General features: G+C 51.6%; 2 protein-coding genes and 1 pseudogene across 3 annotated transcripts in view; 2 read left to right on the forward strand and 1 right to left on the reverse strand.

Annotated features, from left to right (window-relative positions):
* The window catches only part of LOC308581090 (mamu class II histocompatibility antigen, DR alpha chain-like), a 44,113-nt gene extending 30,114 nt beyond the window's left edge, over window positions 1-13,999 (forward strand). The window contains exon 6 of the mRNA XM_081183560.1: window positions 13,195-13,999. The gene's annotated coding sequence lies outside the window, so the exon portion shown is untranslated. The remainder of the gene's footprint in view (window positions 1-13,194) is intronic.
* Window positions 1,574-9,406, reverse strand: LOC308581043 (H-2 class II histocompatibility antigen, E-S beta chain-like; annotated as a pseudogene). Its single transcript, XR_014013355.1, has 6 exons — window positions 9,177-9,406; window positions 6,783-7,052; window positions 4,315-4,596; window positions 4,085-4,195; window positions 3,117-3,140; window positions 1,574-2,571 (listed from the first exon to the last, which is right to left on the reverse strand). The product of XR_014013355.1 is annotated as an H-2 class II histocompatibility antigen, E-S beta chain-like (transcript).
* On the forward strand, window positions 10,149-13,999 carry LOC308581088 (mamu class II histocompatibility antigen, DR alpha chain-like). The gene is made up of 5 exons (XM_081183558.1): window positions 10,149-10,364; window positions 11,553-11,810; window positions 12,135-12,419; window positions 12,762-12,903; window positions 13,056-13,999. The coding sequence occupies exons 1-5, from the start codon at window positions 10,259-10,261 to the stop codon at window positions 13,057-13,059; spliced, it is 795 nt and encodes a 264-aa protein (XP_081039684.1). The 5' UTR covers window positions 10,149-10,258; the 3' UTR covers window positions 13,060-13,999.
* Window positions 14,000-16,144: the final 2,145 nt, after the last annotated feature.

The raw sequence follows: 16,144 nt of genomic DNA on the forward strand, positions 1-16,144 counted from the left end.
GGAGGGACCTCAGGGGCCATCTAGTCCAACCCCTACAATCCCTCTCTTCCGCAGACCAACCCTGCCTGCGCTTGGTGATGCCTGGGTCTTTCTCCCTCTGAGGAAATCCCTTCTCTCTGCGGATTTTGTAGCGTTTCCTCCCTGTCTTAGTGTGAGCTTGATGGCCCTGCTTCCTCCTCTGCCATTACATTGTGAACCGCCCTGAAATCTACAGTTGAAGTATAGAAATTTTAAGAATGAATGAATACATGTAAATATGGGCCCCTGGGAGTGTTTTCCCTCTCCTTTCTCTCCTTTGGAACTCCCTGCCTAAGGAAACCAAGAGGCGCCTTCTTCATTCTTCTCTTTTGGGCACCTGAGGAAAACATTCTTGCTCAGACAAGTCGACCCAGATGTTGAGGAAGCTGAGGTGATTTTGATGTGTTTTTGCATTTGTGCTTTAAAGCGCGGTTGCGATTTTTCTCTTGGTTTATCTTTTTGTAAAGCACTTTGAGCTGCTGCTTTTTTCCACAATGAACTGATGTATAAATTTTATGAAGTGAAATAAATAAACTCCCCAGAGTGTTTCCCCCTCACCCTCAGCCTCCTGGGATTCTTGGCAGGCTGAGGGGGTTTATCACCCGCCCTCCCCACTAGCAAAAAGGGGTTTGAAAATGGCGTCTGCTCTGCTGCTCTGCTGGCTGACGCTGCCTCCCAGTCTCATCAAGGGGTGCAAAGGGGGCTAATGGAGGTTGTGTCAATCCCTCAGGAGGACTGTGGTGGATAAAGTCAGGACCCACCATGGGGGGCACAGGGTCTCCTTCCTCCTTGCTTCCCAGCCCCCAAATGCCGGGGTTTGGGGCCAAGGAGTGGGGCTGGGGGGTTTGTGGAGGTGCCATCGCTTCAGGGGGTCGTGAGGTGGGGCAGGTGGGGGTTTCATCTGGACATCCATTGTGTTTCCCTCCGAGTCCTGAGGGGACACTAGAAATTCCCTCAGACCTTGGTCAGCCTTGAGATTTCCTGTCAGTTTCCCCCAGAAGCAACAAATGGGACAGAGGAGTCTCTTAGGGAATACTGGAGAGTTTCTGTGGAGAAAAGGGCGGACATTTTTCCCCCTCAGAACACGCAGGGACATTTGTGAGGAACCTGGTCAGAGACAAGGGAGTCTCCCTCCGCCTGAGGTGTTTCCCGCTCTTTTCTCCTGAGGGAGCCCAAACATGAGGAGAAAATGGCTTCCCTGAGGAGATTGGCATCCTTCCCTCCCCAGGGCCTGAAGGGTCAAGGAAGGGATGCCAAGGGGGGCAACGGACTCCATGTTTCCTCCTCCAAGGGGCCGAATGTCAGATAAATGGAGGAACAGAAAATTCCCTCAGGAGTTTGAGTCACAGGAGGATTCAAAAGATGTGTTTTCTTCCCCCTGAAAAGTTCACATTTGTGGAAACACTGGAGAAGGCATTTGGCTCTCCTGAATAGCTAGTCTGAAGTCAAATCCATAATGGAATCACCTCAGGAGACCATGCGGTGTGTGGAGGGTTTTCTCATGGAAAAATGGCTCCCAAATCAGTTCCCCTTTGATGGCTGACCACAGACTGGATTGAAACAGACTTTTCTTGCTTTTATTAGGATGTTTGTGTGGTAAACCACCTTGGGGTGTTGAATGGTTACATTAAAAGGCCTTAAAGAAGTCAATAACCCAAAGGTGGGGAATGTTGGAGGTATGACTGAAGGTCACCTTCCTTCAGGTGTGGAAGTTGTGTGGAAATGGGGCAGATCAACCCTTTTTCTTACACCCAGGATTGTCAAGTGTGGCGCTCCTTGAATGTTGACATCTAAAAGAAATAAAATAGTTGAAGGACCACAGAGGGAAGCTGAAGAAAATCTTCATTGATGTAACTCAGAGGAAATACTCTCAAGGCTGTGGAATCTGCCTTGAAGTGGGTCAGGTGAGGATCCCAGTCAGAGGGCTGATCCTTAAGATCACAAAAGAGCAGGATATTTACAGAGAAATTAACAAACTACTCCCCCTGAGGAGATAAAGCCAGAAGGGTGAGGGTGGGGAGCAGGGACTCTCTCTGAAAACGGGACTCATCCTCCGTGTCACAGGGCTGTGGGAAGAAATATATCTGGCCATCCACCATTTTATGGAATGGTAGAGAAGAGACCCCAAGGGTCATCTAGCCCAACCTCCTGCAATGAGGAATCTCAAGGATCAGGGTCCCCATCAGGGCTTGAAGGACCAGTCCTGGCAGTCTGACCAGATTCATGGTTGTTTTCAGGGACAGCTCAGGCTCCTCCAGGGAGATTCAAGGCACAAATTCTCTAGCAGAGAGATGCAAAGAAGGAATCAGGTTGAGATAACTTGCAATCAACAAGCGGAAAGGGAAACAGAAAAAGAAACTTTCCCCAAATGACAAGCAAGCAACAGAGGGGGGACGGAGGGGGGACACTGTCGTTCTTGGTCTGTGACTCCTTCCATCCACCTTCCAAGGAGGTTTCCACCTCTGAGCATGGACAGAGGGCAACTGGCAGGAAGAACAGAGCTTCTCCACATCCCAGGATCCTGATGGAGCAGCGAAGTCTATCTGATGAGTCCTGCAGGCAGAGAAGAGAGAGACAAGCCCATCACTGTGGGGTGAGGAACGGGGAGAAAGGGGTCAAGAATCCCTGGCAAGATTGGGGGGACACTCCATAGAGCGGCCATCAGAGATTGTGAACTACAATTCCCATCGCCGCCAGTTATGGGCCTGGCAGGGGGGGCTCTGAGGAGGGAAGGAGACAGAGGGAGGGAGACTTGGCTGGCTTTGGCAGTGGAGAAGAGGAGCTTCAGAAGAGACCAAGGAGATCTGTCAAGATCAGAAATGGGGAAATGGGGAACCACGGACCCTGGACCAAATGTGGCCAAATGCCAGCCCTGCTCTCTTCATGGTCTCTGCTTGACTGTCTCCCAGGTGGGACATTCCCCTGGAGACCCCCTTCCAGGACATGATATTGGAGTGTGTGCATCAGGGGATGGATTTATCCATAGAAAGCCCCTCCCCTCTGTTCTACAAGGAAGCCATGGCGGGGGCTCACCAAGCAGCCAGGAGAAGGGGGTTGGGGGAGGAGGAGGAGGATGGAAGAGCAGAGAGGAAAGTTACCTGCAGGCTGAGGAACAGCTTGCCCTGGGAGAGAGAGAGAGAAAAGAATAGAAAGATTCAGTCAGCACCAGATATCCCCTGAAATAGCTTTTCTGGGAATACGCCAACCCCCACCCCCAGATCAAGATAACACACTCCAGGCATAGCTAGGAACTCCCCCCCCCCCTCGTTCTGTCCTATGCAGTATGAGGGGTGAAAGAAGAGTCTTTGCTAGACATAAAGATTTCCTTCCCAATACAGAAATAACCCTGGGGAACATCTTGCCAACTAACCTCTTCCCCATTACCCTATGCCCCCACCCCACAACCCCCACCCCATATTCCTTCGGCTGCCTCTTTTTGGGGGGCTCTGCATTGCCCAGTTGTTGATTCGGGGATTTATTTCAAACACACAAACAGCGAAAAGACCCAAGGGAGATGAATTCCCCCTCCTGACTAAGTGTCTCAAAGGCCCTTCGCTCAGGAGGGAGAGAGAGCCTTTGAATAATAATAATAATAATAATAATAATAATAATAATAATAATAATTTATTATTTATACCGCGCCCATCTAGCTGGGCTTCCCCAGCCACTCTGGGCAGCTTCCAACAAAATATTAAAAGACAGTAATGCATCAAACATTAAAAGCTTCCCTAAACAGGGCTGCCTTCAGATGAATTACTACTGCTGGGACCAGGAAGCTGCAAAACATCTGTGTCCTTACTCTGCTCAAAGGCTTCAGAGCCAGAGATGCTTTTGAATTTCTCCCTCATATGTTGAACAGGAGGTTTAGGTCTTAATCTAGAGATTTAAACCTCAGACCATCTTCATAAGAGCTGAGGCTCCATTGGAGACACCAAGAGGGACCTCCTAGGAGTGGAGAAGGAACAGAACCCTCTCCATAGCCTCTGCCTAAGAAGAGGAGGGAAGCCTGGAGCCCACTCCAGCCCCACACCCAACCCTCCCTCTCCCCCTGGCACCCCACCCTCACCTTTCTTGTTCTTCAGGTAAAGGGCGAGTCCAGTGGCCCCAAAGACCAGCCCCAGCACAGTCCCCACAATCCCCGTCCACATCTTGCTCCTGGCAGAGTCCGACTGTGGCTCTGAAGAAAGAAAAAGCCCAGCGTGAGGAAAGGCAGGCCTGGGATCAGCCCCCTGAGGGGGGAGCAACCCATCTAGCCCCCCAGGAGTGCCCCCCACTCCCAGTAGGAAGGCGTCCTACCCCATTTCACCGTGACGGGACCTTCGAAGCTGGCGTGCTCCACCTGGCAGGTGTAGACGTCTCCACGTTTTGGCTTAGTCTCCAGCATCACCTCAATATGGAAGGTCCAGTCCCCGTTCCGGATGAGGTCCGTGGTCCAGACTTTGGGCTCCTCCTTCCCGTTCCTGAACCACTTGATCTCGATCCCCGCAGGGAAGAAGCGGTTGACGGTGCAAATCAGCAGAGTGTTGTGTGGGGAAGAGTCAACGTTGTCTGTGGGGGTGATCTTCACCTTGGGCTGGACTGTGGGAGGGAGGCAAGGGAGATGTGGGAGGAAGGTCAGAGGTTTAGGTAGGGAGGGACCTGGAGCAGGAACGTCCAATTTCCAAGAGACTCTATTCCTTTTTTCCTAGCAAACAGGATGATCTTCAGAATTCACTGCACAGTATCCTTCACTTACAGCACAATGGTCTCCTCAGTGTTTCCTAAACTTGGGTTGCCAACTCTTTCTGGACTACAATTCCCGTCCTCCCTGACCATTGATCCTGCTCGCTAGGGATGATGGGAATTGCACAAGAACAGCTGCGGTTCTTGTGCCTTTTAGAGCTGAGTGGAAGGCAGAAATTCAACAGGTTACGACATTTTCTCCCGTGGAAATGGAATTATTGGGAAAGCTTCCCCTGTTCACTTTGGGAAAGCTTCACCTGTCAGATATCTGTGTGTGTGTGTGTGTGTGTGTGTGTGTGTGTGTGTGAGAGAGAGAGAGAGAGAGAGAGAGAGAGAGAGAGAGAAATGATAATAATAATAATAATAATAATAATAATAATAATAATAATAATAATAAATTTTATTTATATCCCGCCCTCCCCAGCCGAAGCTGGGCTCAGGGCGGCTAACAACAATAAAATAGTACTTATATCTTATATGTGAATGAAAGATGAGATATTGAAACTATTTGATGTGTTTTAAATTGTTTTTGTTTTGTTTTGCTAGTTTAATTGTTTTTGTTAGCTTAGTGTTATGTATTGTTTTTGTTTTGTATTGTATTGTTTATTTTTCTTTTTTTGTAATGTTTAAATTGTAGGAAAAGTAATAAATATTATTTTAAAAAAGCAACAACAATAAAATAGTACAAAATTCTAAAATCTTCTAAAAGAGAGAGAATCACCAATTTATTTATGGGCCCTTCACTCCAACTGAAAAACAGCACATCAATTTGTGTGTGATATAGAGCAGATGTTGTGCAAATCCACAGCCCCCCCCCCGTGATTATACTAATTTTCCTTTCAATATACTTTTGATTTAGGGGTGATCCCTGGAGAATGGGGGGGGGGAGCTGGAGGGGAGCCTGGTGGCTGAAAATAGTAATGAGTGGGTGGGAAGGAAATGGACTGTGTTTATAATAATTATTATTTAATCCTGAATGTATGTGATTTTGAGATTATGGGGTTAATTTCTAACCCCCCCCCCCGATTTAAACACCCCGATTCCCAGGGAAACCTGGACATATGACAGCCCAACCTGAATCCATGTCAGGTGTGCAGGAAACGACATGCTAAGGTGCCATAATTAATAATTGAGTGATGTCCAAATAACATCATTTTGCACTTTAATAATGTTCAGGATTTCTGCTTGAAATGCGCTCTCTCTGCCCCCCCCCCTGCAGCCCCCCACTCTAATGGAGTCCAGCGTTGGACTGTGTCCTGGGTTCAAATCCCCCCTGGGCCTTGAGTCTCCTGGGTCGTTGTGGGGGTGGAGAGAGGAGAGGGAGAACCAGAGACAGCACAGGCAGGAAAGGAAGTTCAGGGAAGTTTTTAATGTTCTATTGTGCTTTTAATTCTGTTGGGAGCCGCCCAGAGTGGCTAGGGAAACCCAGCTAGATGGTTGCAGTATAAATAATAAATAATTATAATTATAATTTTAAAAAAATCATTACTTCTATTGTTGTTGTTGTTGTTATTTGTTGTTGTTATTTATTATTGTTGTTGTTGTTGTAAATACTGCAATTTTGTGTTGCAAGCCGCCCAGAGACCCACAGGTATAGGGTGGGAGGTGAATTTAATTAATAATAAATAACTAAACTAAGGCAGACACCCTCCATATTACAATACACGAAATGGATCATGATGCTTCGAGGGACACAGAAACGCCTCCTGCCTCTGCCTCCGGAGTGGGGCACCAGGAAAAGCCTCTTTATCTCTCTGAAAAGTGGGAGGGGAGGGGAGAAAGTCACAGGTCCACCCAGTGGCGTAGCGTGGGTTGTCAGCACCTGGGGCAAGGCAAGTAATTTGCGCCCCCTAACCCGTGGATTTGCGCCCCCTAACCGGTGGATTTGCGCCCCCTAACCCTAACCCCCAGATGTTGCGCCTGGTGCGGCCGGCCCCCCCTTCACCCCCACGCTACGCCACTGGGTCCACCCCACGCCCCCCCATTTTGGGTTCTTCCGAGGCGCCCGTTTCCCATGACGCCCCCCCCGAGTCTGGACTCACCACCCCGGGCCTGGGCGAAGGGCTCAAAGATCCCGTAGTTGTCCCGGCAGAAGCGATCCACGTTGGCCATGTAGCTCCGCAGGACGTTCTTGTCCTGGTTCGCTCTCTCGACGTCGGGCTCCGCCAGTTCAGCCACAGCCACGAACTTCCCTCGGTCACTGTCGAAGTAGAGGAGCTCCTGCCGGTCGAAGAAGTCCCTAGATAGGTAGTGGATCCGCTGCGTCCCGTTGGAGAAGTGGCACTCGGCCTTATGCTGGAACAGGAAATGCTCTGGGGGGGGGGGGGAGAATGAAATTGGGGGGGTGCAGACTTCCGGTTTCCGGTTGCCTTAAGGGCGCAGCTCCCACCGTAGCGGAGAGTTGCCCCCGCCGGGCAGGAGAGAGACGGTCTGTCTGTCTCCCATTCTCTCTCTCGTGTCACGTGATCCCATGGCGGGGGGGGGGGAAAGCTGAGCTGGGAGACCCCCCCTTCACCCCCCCGAAGGAAAAATAAAAAATCTCCTTCCAGTAGCACCTTAAAGACCAACTAAGTTAGTTCTTGGTATGAGCTTTCGTGTGCATGCACACTTCTTCAGATACACAGTGAAGTGTGCATGCACACGAAAGCTCATACCAAGAACTAACTTAGTTGGTCTTTAAGGTGCTACTGGAAGGAATTTTTTGTTTTTTGTTTTGACTATGGCAGACCAACACGGCTACCTATCTGTAACCCCCCGAAGGAAAGAGAAATCAGAAGGAAGGCCGTTGTGGAGAGGGAGCCACAACCTCCAAGACCCTGGACCCCATGGGCGTAGCCAGGACTTAGGGGGGGGGTCGGAGAGAGAACAGACCTATCTGCTTTTATTTACTCATTTATTTGAGGGGGGCAACTGCTCCCTGCCCCCCCATGGCTACGCCCATGCTTATCTCCCCCCTCCCCCCTTTTATTGCCCTCCGGCTGGAAGAGGAAATATTGGGGCTAGGAGAGAGACCAAGAAAAGGACGAGATAGTGAGGAGGGTGGGAGATGCTTCTCTGCTCTGAAGGAGGCTTCACTGCAACCCCCCCCCCCCCCAACGAGACCCCCTCTACCGGGTAGACCCGGTTTCACTTTCGCTTTCCCTGCCAGAGCGCAGGAAGCGACGCCTGTCTATGCAGGACCCATTTCAGCTCCCAGAGGTCGGGGGGGCGGGAGACTGGGAGAGGGGGCCTGCCGCGAGCGGGGGGGGGGAGTTCAGGGTCCCCTTTTCCCCAGTTTTGCTGCCGGTGTCATGCGCATGGGCAGGGAGGGGCAGTTTACCCCCCCCCCCCATGATATCAATAAACATCAATAAAAATACATAGCAAACTGAGGTTCCCCTCCTAACAAAAGTCCTGCCCCTCCCCCAAAAAAATCCTGGCTACGCCCATGCCTGTGTTAGGAGCAAAAGAAAGGTATATTTATTTAATCTTTATGTGGAGTCCTTTATAGAGTTAAGAATTGGTTATGAGATCTCTTGGAAATGATGGGAGATAAATGGACTAATAATGATGAGGATGATTTTGAGAAGCAGGTGAAGAAGCGCTCAGGGCCAAATTCAGCTGTGCTCCCCCCTCCCCGCCCCCCAAAAGTCCCCTAGGGCTGCCTGCCATCAGCTGTCCTGCAGGAAGACTATTTAATGTGTGAATACTGTGGTTTTATTACAATTCAATTGAATGTTACTTGTAAGCTGCTGGCGTAGGATTTTAATCCTGAAAGGTGGGATATAATTAATTGCAATAAATGAATGCTTTCTCCTCCCCAATCCCAGAAGCCTGAGCTGCTCTTTTTAAGAGGGGGGAGTGTTTCCCCTTCCCTCCTGCCCCTTTGCCCCCCCCCCATGTCCTGGAAGAAGCAAAGAGTCCCCGTGGGAAGCAAGGATTCTGCAACATCAACTTCCCTGAACTGAACCATGTTCTTCGGATGCCCGATTATCATCTTCCAAAGTAACTACTCTAGTCCTAACTTTAAAAAGGAAAGTGTAATGCTGGTGGTCAACAAAAGAGGTTAAAAGATTCTCTCAAGGCAAATCTAAAAAAAGTAGCATAAACACCGACAATTGGGAAACACTGTCCTGCAAGAACTCCAATTGGAGAACAGCCGTTACCGAAGGTGTCATGGGCTTTGAAGACACTCGAACTCAGGACAAAGGGAGAAACATGCTAAGAGGAAGGGACGCTTGGCAATCCCTCAAGGGATCAACTCCCGCCCCGAAACCAATGTCCCCACTGTGGAAGGACGTGGGGATCCAGAATTGGCCTCCACAGTCACTTACGGACTCCCTGCTAAGATCGTGGAAGACCATCCAGGAGTGATCTTCAAAGGAGCCCCACCGATGGGGGTCCCGCTAAGCGGAGTTTCCTCTTCCTTCTCCCCCCATTGCAGACTCTTTGCTCACCTGGAGGCGCCTCCACGCCCAGCCCCTCCGAAGCGGAGACCACCAGCATCCCCAGCAGGAGCCCCCCAAAGGCCAAAGGCGCAGCGCCGGAGCCCCCCATCCTTCTCTCTTCTTCGCCCCCAAATGGGACTTTCTCCGCTCAGCCCCGGGGGAAACTCCTGCAAGCCCCGCCCACCCCACCGCCCCGCCCCGCGAGCGTCCAATCCGCCTCCGAGGCGAGGCAGCGTCATCGGTCGCCAGGCAGGGAGCTCCTGGAAAGAGGGTTATCAAGGGCTCTCTCTGCTCTCGAAAGACCTGCAAGTTCCTCTTCGCCTTCGCAGCTGCTTCTGGAGTCTCCATTGTTGCTGCGTCGCGGGTGAATCAAGATCTTCCCCAGAAAACCTGGGGGGGGGGGATATAAAGCTTAAGAGGAATCTGTCAGTTCCATCCAAAACTTTATTCTGGCAGCAAAAGGGGAAATTTCAGACTCAAAACAGGGAGATGCGCTTTTCTTCTGCTGCGTTTTAACCCGCTAAACCTTCGTTCCTTCCTGTATCCGGAAAGATGAAGGAAGTTTCAAGGGGGGAATAACTGTCTGCTGAGGGAAGGGGCTCCCCCTCTTCGCCCCCCCAGCCTGCATCCCGAGGAGACCTGGCAGCCCCCCAATAAGGAGACCCCTCCCCCCAATAAAAGCCCCCTCCAGCCCCCAGCTCCCCTTTGCAAGAAAGTGTCTGGTGTCTGAGGAGCCCCATGAAGAAACACACAGGGGGGAGACAGAGAGGAGCCCCCGCAGCCCCTTCCCTGGAGGAGACCCCTCCCCTCTTGGGGAGATCCAGCCCCCCCACACCCCAAATGCTGCCCTTTTCGCTCCGTCTCCGGCTGAGTCTCCTGCCTGGGGAAGGTTTACCTGGAGACAGGCTGGTCATCGCCAGGGCGCCTTCTCATTGGCCGAGCTGGCAGGGACTTTCCTGCTCCGCCAAAGCCGCCCCCTGGCCGCCCCCGCCCCACAGCCCCTTGGAGGGCGAGCATCCAGGAGGAAGGGGCAAGGGAGACTTGGGCTGGAATCGCCCCTCGCCCGCCTCGGCCCAGGAAGAGCGGCAGAGATGGAGCCCAGAGGAGGAAGAGGAGGAGGAGGAGGAGGAAGAGCCCTTTGCTGCCTCTGGGCGACCCTCCTCCTCGCCCCGCCAAGGGGGGCCGGAGCCCTGAAAGGTCGGGGGGCGCAGAGGGAGGGAGGGGGAGATGCCTGGGGAGGGGTCCCTAGAGGGGGATTAGGGGGGAATGGGGGAGAAAGATTGCGCCCCTGGGTGTTGCTTGTGGGCAAAGGAGGAGGGGTCTCTTGGGCTAAGGGAGGAGAAGCCCCCTCCCCCCGACAGGTGCAGAAGCTGCGCCCGGGAAGACGGAGGGATGGGGGGGGGAGGAAGGAAAGTGGACGCCCCCCCCCCACGAAAGACTGCTGGGAGGTGCGTGGAATGGGAGGATGACGGGCAAGGAGGATTTGGTCCCTCAAATAAGGTGGTCTAAAAAAAAGAGAGAGGGGAAAACGGGGTGAAAACAGCATTTCCCCCTACACACACCAACTTAGAAGATCGGAGTCTGTGCCCCTAACCTTTCCTGTTACAAGGAGAGAAAGGGAAATAAAACAAGAATTATTATTCCTCTCTGTGCTCTTGGCTGCCACAGAGACCTGCCTGGTACGGAAGCCCCCAGTGGTCGCCCCCAAAAGGCATCAGCCCCCCCCCCATAGCCTCCGAAGACAGAGTGGTCTCTCTCCTGGCACAAAAGGGGCCAGAACCTGCTCTCTTCGGCTGCCCCCCATATCGCCACTTGCCTGGCAGGGAACCCAGCCGGACGCAAAGGGACTTCACTCCCCAGAAGACGCGGTTTAGTTTGAATGAGTGAGTGAGTGAACTCCAGAAGGAAGTCGCTTTAGGAAAGGAAAGAGGCGCGTGGCCAATGGCTCCGTCTGCGTGTCCAGGAGATTTATCTCTTTTAGAAATAAGCCCAAAGCTTTAATTTGTGGCATGAAGCAACTCAAGGGGTGACTGTGGGTGATCCACGGTTGAGAGAGGAAATGCATTTATTATTGGTTTCACTTTGGCGCAAGGAGGAAAGTGGAGATCTAGGCACATGGAGACATGGATTGTTCTCTTGAATGATTATTCCAACTTTCTACCAGAGTCACCCACATTCAAGTGCACCCAGGACCACCTTTTGGGGGCTTGGAAATGAGGGAATTAAAAACTGACATATGTGTGTGTGTTTGGGAGCAGATGAAGCCCCCCCCCATCTACTTAGAGAGCCTTCTTGGTGGTGGCCCCATTCCTAGCAATGGGGCAGGTTCTCCCTCATCCTGCTGCGGGGTCCTAAAGCCTCCCCCTCTCTCTCCCTCCCCTGCAGTGGAGGACACCCTGGTGGAGCTGGACTTCTTCCAGGAGAGCTTCCCTTCGGAGAAGAAGTCCGGGGAGTTCCTGCTGGAGTTTGACCACGAGGAGATCCTGCACGTGGACTGGGAGAAGAAGCAGAACGTCTGGAGGCTGCCGGACTTCCAGCGCTTCACCAGCTTCGAGGTGCAGGGCGCCCTGGCCAACATCGCCGTCATGAAGAACAACATGGAGGTGCTCATGAAGCGAAGCAACCGCACCCGTGCCCTGAACGGTAGGACACGCGAGGGGGGCAGGGGAGAGAGCTGGGGGGCAGGCAGGGGGTGGTCTCTTGGCTTCTGACACGGAAGACCCTTCAGGACCCCTTTCTGCCTCCCCAGAGGGAACTCTGCTCCAGGGAGCCAGTCCTTGGCTGACGGAGACAGGGAAGGGAAGCCTGATGGGAGGGGCAGCATTGCACTCTGTACAAGCTCAGAGGCATTGCCAAACCTGAACACCCGGTGCAGAAATACTCACAGCAGCTAATTGCTATGCTTTCCATTTCTAGACTGCTTAAAATGGGTGTTAATCCCATTTCTTTCTCCATCTCCTTCCTCAGTTGCTCCTACGGCCAAGGTGTACCCGGAAAACGCCGTGGAAGTGGGGGACCCCAACGTCCTCATCTGCTTTGTGGACAGGTTCTCCCCCCCAGTGCTGAACGTCACCTGGCTGAAGAACAACGAGGTGGTCTCCAAGGGCGTGGAGGAGACAGACTTCTACCCCAGCGTGGACAACACTTTCCGCAAGTTCTCCTACCTCCCCTTCGTCCCTCAGCAGGGAGACATCTACGTCTGCCAAATAGAGCACTGGGGCATCCCAGGGGGAAAGATGGAGAAGATCTGGGGTAAGCACCAGGCAGGATTGGGGCTTTTCTCCGGGGCTTGAACTCAGAAACCCAGATTCATGGCGTATAAGAAACACGTACTGATGATCAGAGTAATTTATGCAAGTGAAGTACATTTGCAGTTTTGCATAATTTATTCTCCTGCTTCTACCCATAGGAGACAATAAGTTGCTCAGCTGCCTTTGGGGGGTTCCTTGAGGTAGTTTTTCTCAGTTTAACTGAAAAGGGTGTATTAAGGGGTGTGTGGTGGGTGTGTCAGGACTCCTGGGTCCTTTCTTCCGCTGAACACACTCAGAGAAACAGAGTCCCCCCTTAGCCCTGTCCTCTCTCTCTCCATCCCAGTTTCCAAGGCGCCCTCTCCCATCCCGGAGACGATGGAGAACGTGCTGTGTGCCCTGGGCTTGGCCTTTGGCATCCTGGGCATCATCGCTGGCACCATCCTTTTCTTCAAGGCCATGAGGATGAACGATCGCAGGGGCTTCATGTGAGTCGAACCCGGTTCCCTTCATGGGCTCAGAGACAAATGCAAGGGAACCCAGAATACACAGCAAAGGGGTGGGGTGGGCCTCATCCTGCCCAGAAGGTGCTCAGCCTCCATACTCCCAGCTCACCAGCTCCCTTCTCCTTCCTTTTCAGATAATGGGGGATTCCTTTCCTGACAGCCTCTTCCTTCAACCCTCTCAGCTCATCTCCTTTGCCAAGAGTCTCTTCTGCTACGAATCAGCTGGAAGGAGTTGCTTCCTCCGTATGCAGATTATCCTTAGAAGCTTTTCAGATAATATGTTTAACTCTCAAGAACAATTATGATAGCCAAAGATGCTTAGGCAGACTTACATCACTTTTCTCCCTTTTCTGTTTCCCTCTTAAGAAAGAAATTTATCTCAGACTGTTTAAGTAAATAGGAAAAGTATACATTTTGCTCACATTAAATGTCTTGCCATGGTTCAACATTTACAGCTCCCTCTATGCAGGTTCTGAAACTCCCTGGTGCCTTTGCTTCTGGCTGTCTAGTAATCGTGCATTTTATAGAATCATAGAATTGTAGAGTTGGAAGGGACCCTAAGGGTCATCTAGTCCAGCCCCCTGCAGTGCAGGAATCTCAGCTAAATCATCTCTGACAGAGGGGCTTGTGGTTTGACTGCCAATCCTCCCCCAAACTCCATGGTTGAGTCTGGATAGTTTTTGTGGGGTTTTCCTGCTTTGCCTCGCCTTTTATCTGCGTCGCTCAAGGAGACCCCCTGCCAACAGAGGGTCAGGCATACAAATTCATATCTCCACCCCACTTACCCAAAACCATTCACCTTACTCAGTTCCATGCATTGCACTGCAGGAATACAACCCTCAGGTGTTTCCTTAATCCCAAAGAGGATTCATCCAGTTTGTTGGGGAAGTTTAGCTGTGAAGAGACCCCAAACACCTTTCTCGTCCACATAAAGCAGGGTTGTATCTGTCTGTGTGGAAGAAAAGATCCCTTCTTCTTCTGCAAAACTTTCCCAATGGCTTCTGTGCAGCCCAACTGCTGTTTTTCATACGTGCTCCCATATTTCCAGAAGCAATGAATAAATCTTACAGTTTGTTGATTTGTTTCTAGTGCTTTTTTCTCTGCCTATAAGCTCTGGATATATTTATTATTTCAAAATGAAAAGGTGAACCATTGAGGAAATGGGTAGCATTGCAACCAGAGTGGCTGCACTGACTCCTCGTGTCTCTAGGCCCAGATTCTGGGGGATGATAAGAGATCAGGAGAGCCAGTGCTGGTGCCTCCCTGCCTCTGCCCTGGTCTGCCTGTCTGTCCCCTGCTGGGAACAGGATGCTGGGGCAGGACTCTTCTGGTCTTCAAGGCCTGCTGTGGGTCGTGTGATGCCCCAAACCATTGTCCCACAGGACCCGTGGATTCCCACTCTGGGGGAACAGAGGAGAGGAACAAAACAACTCACCCCCTGTCCTGAAATGCCTCACCAGATCAAAGCACCTGCTCTTCCTGAGACTGGAGTGTGTGATGTGGGGGAAGAGGGAGGAAATGTGCAGAGCCCCCCTCCAAATTCGGGGTGGATGAATGAAGGTCTTCTTCCAGGGGCAACAACACACTAGAGAGGGGTGTGTTTCAGGACATGCAAGGTCAGGATGTGACCCAGTCAGCCTGGCCAGACCTCCATCATGAGTTGACTGTGTTGCCTGGATCATGCCTTAAAACCCTCAGAGAAGGATTCACTCTTTTCTGGTACCTCCCTATCTTGCCCCGATTTTTGTGTGCCTCATTAAGATGAATTAATGCAAGGAGTTGTTCAGTTCTTTCTCCCCCCCCCCCCGACCTTGCAAGTGTCTCTAGAAGGTAAATGACACCACCGAGTGGGGTTTGGGAGAGGCGTCCTTCCTGGTGCCAAGCCTTGAGAAGGAACATCACAGAGGCCGACAGACAAGGCCCAGCTTGCTGTGCAATCTCATACCTTTTTCTGGATCTCAAATGAGGGGGATCCAAATTACGGGGGGGGGGGGTCAATTAATGCAGAGAGACAGAAGGCAGAGTTTGGCAGAGGGGCAGGGCAGGAGTGCCACCAGGGCAAGACTTGGGGGCAGAAGGCCAGAGCCCCAGCCGGCAGAAGGAGCAGGAGGCCCCTCAAGGCTGCAGGGCTGACTCTCCACATCTGGACCAGCAAGTGCTGCACTCTAAGGGGTTTGGCAAGAGCAACGCGTTTCCTGCCCAGCAACTGATGACCAGGCAGTGTTGGGACCTGTGATTGGCTCCCATCCAGCCTCCCCTCCAGGAAAGTCCCCAGAACGACAACACTATAGACCCCCCCCCAAGCAGCAGCAGCAATTCTGCTTTACCCCTCCCCCAACCCTGTTTTGTGCTTCAAGGCAGAAGTGGAGATTGTGACATTTGGGTTCCCTCGAAACAGGAACTTTTAAAACAAGTCATTCGTCGGAGCAGCTTTGGGTTTAAGACTCGCCTCAAAGAATTATGGGGTGGGGGGCAGGGGGAGAGTTAAGAGGCTGTCTTCTCCCCACTGTCAATAATCATCCCATGTAAAATGTGAAATCCAATACTCTGATTTCTATTTTTGTGCTTAAATGCAAAACTGCAAATGGCAGACTCTTCATGTTAATTACCGTATTTTTCGCTCCATAAAACGCACTTTTCCCCTCCTAAAAAGTAAGGGGAAATGTGTGTGTGTCATATGGAGCGAATGCAGGGGGGAGGCAGGCAGGAAAAGCCCCCAAGAGCCGCACAAGCTCTGCGTGGCTCCTGTGGGCTTTTGCGGGAGGTGGGGGTATTGCCATAACCGCGCGCAGCCCCTCCAGCCGGGTTAGACTGCCCACGGCTATGGCAGAAGGCAAGACAGCAAGTGCATGGATCCCGCTCACTGTCTTGCTCTTCTTTGCTCTTTGGGGCTGGGGGGGAAATAAGTTTTTTTTCTCTTGATTTCCCCCTCTAAAACCTAGGTGCACCTTATGGTCTGGTGCGCCTTATGGAGCAAAAAATATGGTACCAACAACGTTTGCAAGATGTGAGATTGTGACAGCATTTGCATTTTGCTTCAAAGAGGAAGGAGGCAATTTTTCCCCAGCACTCAGCCCCCCCCCATAGTGTGAATTCTCTGCATCTTGTTTTTCTGAAGGAAAAAAATGCTTCAAAAAAGGACCAGTCAAATAGGTTGTAAGAATGGGCACAGCCATGGGGGGAGGGTTGGACATTTGAATCCAATCAATAAAAATCAATTGAA

Source organism: Podarcis bocagei (assembly GCF_964188305.1).
Source record: "Podarcis bocagei genome assembly, chromosome: 2".
Classification (NCBI taxonomy): Eukaryota; Metazoa; Chordata; class Lepidosauria; order Squamata; family Lacertidae; genus Podarcis; species Podarcis bocagei.

Bases quoted from the DNA above. Each gene is read 5' to 3' on its own strand.
- LOC308581088 (XM_081183558.1), top strand. From the start codon at position 10,259: ATGGAGCCCAGAGGAGGAAGAGGAGGAGGAGGAGGAGGAAGAGCCCTT. The intron at 10,365-11,552 runs GTCGGGGGGCGC...CCTCCCCTGCAG, and splicing joins GGGGGCCGGAGCCCTGAAAG to TGGAGGACACCCTGGTGGAG. The intron at 11,811-12,134 runs GTAGGACACGCG...CTCCTTCCTCAG, and splicing joins CCGCACCCGTGCCCTGAACG to TTGCTCCTACGGCCAAGGTG.